Here is a 4,208-nt window from a genome sequence, read left to right as displayed (position 1 = left end):
AGAGCTGGAGGTGGCAGAGTTAAAGACGCTAAGATTTGCATTGGGTGTGATCACGATGGACAGGATTAGAAATGAGTACATTAGAGGGTCAGCTCAAGTTGGACGGTTGGGAGACCAAGTCAGAGAGGTGAGATTGTATTGATTTGGACAAGTACAGAGGAGAGATGCTGGGAATATTGGGAGAAGGATGCTAAGAATAGAGCTGCCAGGGAAAAGGAAAAGAGGAAGGCCTAAGAGAAGATTTATGGATGTGGTGAGAGAGAACATGCAGGTGATGTGTGTAACAGAACAAGATGAAGAGGACAGAAAGATATGGAAGAAGATGATCCTCTATGGCGACTCCTAACGGGAGCAGCCTAAAGAAGAGGAAGAAGAATTCAAGGAATGACAACTCTGATAGACAGAAGAGCTTGTCTATGAGGACACACTGATTTTGTCAATGGAAGTGACTTTAATCTAATCAGAGGTCATACATTTCCTTAAAACTCTCTGCATCATCCTGAACATTCAATAGAAATGCAGGACAATCTCTCTGGCTCTCCCCCAGGGAAAAACTGTGCTAACAGTCTGCAAGATGACCTACTGAAACATCTCTATGAAACTAAAAGCTGATGAGCCATGCTCTGTTTAGGGAACGGAGAACTGACAACCTCTTTCTCTTTGTGGATCAGACATTGACAGTCTCTCTGTTAAGACAAAGCTGTGGGCCAGTGGGCTGAAAAGGCTGAGAAAGAGCCATCACGTCGAAAAGCCGAACTTCAGCGTGTAAACTCTCGTGCCAGAAAGAGCAGTGCTTTAACCTCAGATGAAGATGAGACAGAAAGGTACCTGACAGCAGAAAGTGAGCCGAGAAAGCAGCATCACAGAAAAAGTGCACTCCAACATAAGAAGAATCCTCCACTTGAACCAGAGCAACAACAACTCCACACAACATCAGACATTACCTTCAAAGACCTGGTATCACAAAACTATTTATCTGTGCCAAGATAAATTAGAACTCTAAATAGCAAGTAAACAGCCAGCCTCTCTGTGTTGTGTGTTTGTCTGTCTTATATGTCAACATTCAGTGTATATGCAATTATCGTGTTTATCAATAAATTGTATTATTCTGTTTCTCAAAACGAGTGTGCATCAGTTACCTTGACATAAGTTTGAAGGCTGTCGACGAGTGAATAAAGTAGGAGCTTTTGCCAATTTCTTTTACTTACGGAACTGGTAATTAATTAACCAAGTTAAAACTCATCTTTCCATTTCCAGAATTTATTGTCATCCCTCTGGGTGTGTGTCTTATTGATTATTAATTATCAATTCCCACACCCCAGTTTGATCTGGAAGTACTGGACTTTGAATGAGATTTCTGACAACGTAGCGAATTTAGGTCACTTGGCAATCATAAGGAAATGAATGGATCTACCCTGGGAAGGAGTGACTCCATGACTTCGTAATTATTGGTATTACTTTTTTTTTTTCTTTTTCGTCCTTGAACCGCTAAAAAATTATTTTTTTTCTCCACAGTTTTAAATACAGCTCTTGTGGACACAGATAAATGTGGAGAAAACTCAAGGGTCACGTCAGGATTTAAAGTGTTGTTTTACCTCTCTCATAATGGAAAATAGCACAACAAGATGTTACAAATAATTCTACCTATTGAAAATCATTACAAATGTGCACAGATGACCCATTTAGAAACTTAGTATTCCAAAACCTAAGAATGGATGAAAAGAACTGGTAACAAAAAATGATTACACTAAAGAAAAAATAAAGTAGAGATGCTAATTCATAGCAGGCTCCTTCTCGGACCCTGACTAAGTTGTCTAATTTGATAATGCTCTAATTGTAATCTGAATTGGCCCCTATGTGAGTATGGACGCACGGTCTGACAGTGCTCTGCATTGGACTGGAGCATCATTTGGAGTTTTCTGCAGCCTCGTGGGCAGTGCTGCCAGGCTCCAGCACCTTCAGTCCTGTACTGGACATTGCTGGTACATGAAATGCATGGACTGGTAGACAGTTATACTCTAATTGTGCAATAAAATGGAGTTGATTTTTGTAATACTTTCTTTGTGTTAATCATCACGCTGGAGAGTGGCAACATGCTGCATGTTGATTGGACATGCAAGTAAGAACTTCATTGTTCTTTGTATATATGACAATACTAATAGTGTTATTGCTACGCACACTGCTGAAAGGTGCTGTATTAAAGAAGAGGCAGTTCTGTCTACCATTTAGTTTTGTGCATTCTGTTCCCTTTACGTTCAACCCTCCACAAATTCCTTTACAACAGTAAAAAATCATTTTTATATTACAAAATGGCCCTCTTTATTTAAAAGCCAAATATTTTCACTGTGACCTTTTCTTAATACTGTAATCATTCAGCTTTAAGTAAAAGTTATTTCAAGAGGGAATTAGACTGAGTATCTCGGATCTCCTTGATAACTCCTTTATAACTTATAAAGCTCATCAGCTTCTAATGCTTACTATTGACAGCTACTGTTAATCAAGTCACTTTTTAAATAAGTGAGCCATTTGGAAAGAGGTGTTTTACATTTCAAAAAGAAACATCAGTATATGACAATAGCAAGGCTCATTCTCTGATACCAAAAGGGCTGCTTGATTGTTCAAAAGGTCTTCCTAATGATTTGAGCAGTGAGTGTTTAATGTAAGGTGCAGTTATTCATGGCACTTGTTTATTTTCTTAACCAAGTAAAATACAGTAACTTAAACTTCTTTTGGGTGTTTTACATAGGCAAAGAAAAATTTGCATGCTTCCTCCTTCGCTGTGTTAAAAATCTTCTTCACCCACTACTGTTCATAAGCCTGAAACATGAGTCCAGCTGCTCATCTCATTGTGACCCTACTTCTCTGGGCTGGAGGTGAGTAAACCATTTTCTTTTTTATGTGAACTGACTTCTTTGGGAAACAAAGCAGTGTGGATGTGCTTGCTAGTCCTGCAGATCACAGTGTCTGGTTCAAGGTGGTTAAGAATAAATATGTGTCTCCAGCCTAGGCAGGTTCTTATGCAGAGATAATTGACACAGAACAGCTCTCTGTCAATCAGGTTTAACAATACTCTTGATCTTTTTACTCTGGCAGCTAATGATTCTATGAAACAAACAGAGTTACCACTACGGCCATCTTATGCTAAGGTGTATTTTTATTTTATTCTATTTTTTCTTTTAGGAAGCAGGGGGGATATCATTGTTAATCAGTCCCCAAACTTTCTGACAGCTGCTCCTGGCAGCACTGTGTCCATCTCTTGTAAAACAGAGACAGCAATTGATGATGATATGGCTTTATATCATCAAGTACCTGGACAAGCTCCCAAATCTCTGATTTATGATGTATCCACACGTCACTCTGGGGTATCAGACAGATTTTCAGGGTCAGGATATGATCATGACTTCACTTTCAAAATCTCCAATGTCCAGCCAGAAGATGCAGGAGTTTACTACTGCCAGCAATATGAAGCTTACCCTCTCACACAGCGATACAGAGCCATACAAAAACCTCTGTTTGGGGCTCCTTGAACTGCCGATGTGTGAAGACAGCCGATACATAAGAGTGAGCAGAGGACAGGTGTCAGCTTAATATGAACTGATTACAGAAGGCGAGAGAAAGTCAAGCACTGCGAGTTCATGGGTGACCACACTCGGTAATCAAGAGAAGCTCAGGATAATGACAAAAGAATGGGTAAGTTTAGCATCCCTTACACCAAGAAATAGTATCGTATGTGTTTGATTTCGTATTGGTCATATAATGTAGCTACAGGGGGAAAGTTTACTCTATAATGAAAAGAGTAAGGCAAAAATATGGGATTTTATACCTCCAACAAATGAGGCATAAATTTGACATGAGTGTCATTGACTGTGCTGGAATCTGAGAAATATTAGGAGGGAGGAATTCTAAGGAAATTCAAAACAAAAAAACAAAACCAAGTGGAAGCAATAATGGAAGTAAGATTCCGAGTTTGAAGTTCACCTATGAAAAAAATGGTTATGGTAGGGGACAGATGGATAGAAATGCATACAGGTAGCTGATGATGAGCGAAAAAGGAAAGTTCCATTTTGTGGACAGTTTCATTAAAGCGGGCTCTAAAATTTGTTTCAGATGTAATTTCGTAACTGCACTGTAATGAGTTTTTTTAGGGGGGGTGGCGTGAAAAAAGCAGCCGATTTTGTTTTCTGTGGCTCCAAGCTTTCTGTAGATAG

General features: G+C 39.3%; 1 gene segment (V, D, J or C); it reads left to right on the top strand.

Annotated features, from left to right (window-relative positions):
* The first annotated feature begins 2,798 nt into the window (after positions 1 to 2,798).
* Positions 2,799 to 3,527, top strand: LOC120528791. The segment is given in 2 exon segments: positions 2,799 to 2,873; positions 3,181 to 3,527. Coding segments are annotated over 2 exon segments (396 nt in total).
* Positions 3,528 to 4,208: the final 681 nt, after the last annotated feature.

This window comes from Polypterus senegalus, chromosome 4, assembly GCF_016835505.1.
Source record: "Polypterus senegalus isolate Bchr_013 chromosome 4, ASM1683550v1, whole genome shotgun sequence".
Lineage (NCBI taxonomy): Eukaryota > Metazoa > Chordata > Cladistia > Polypteriformes > Polypteridae > Polypterus > Polypterus senegalus.
Note: the sequence above shows the minus strand (reverse complement) of the source record. Positions and strands in the feature narration are given on the sequence as shown.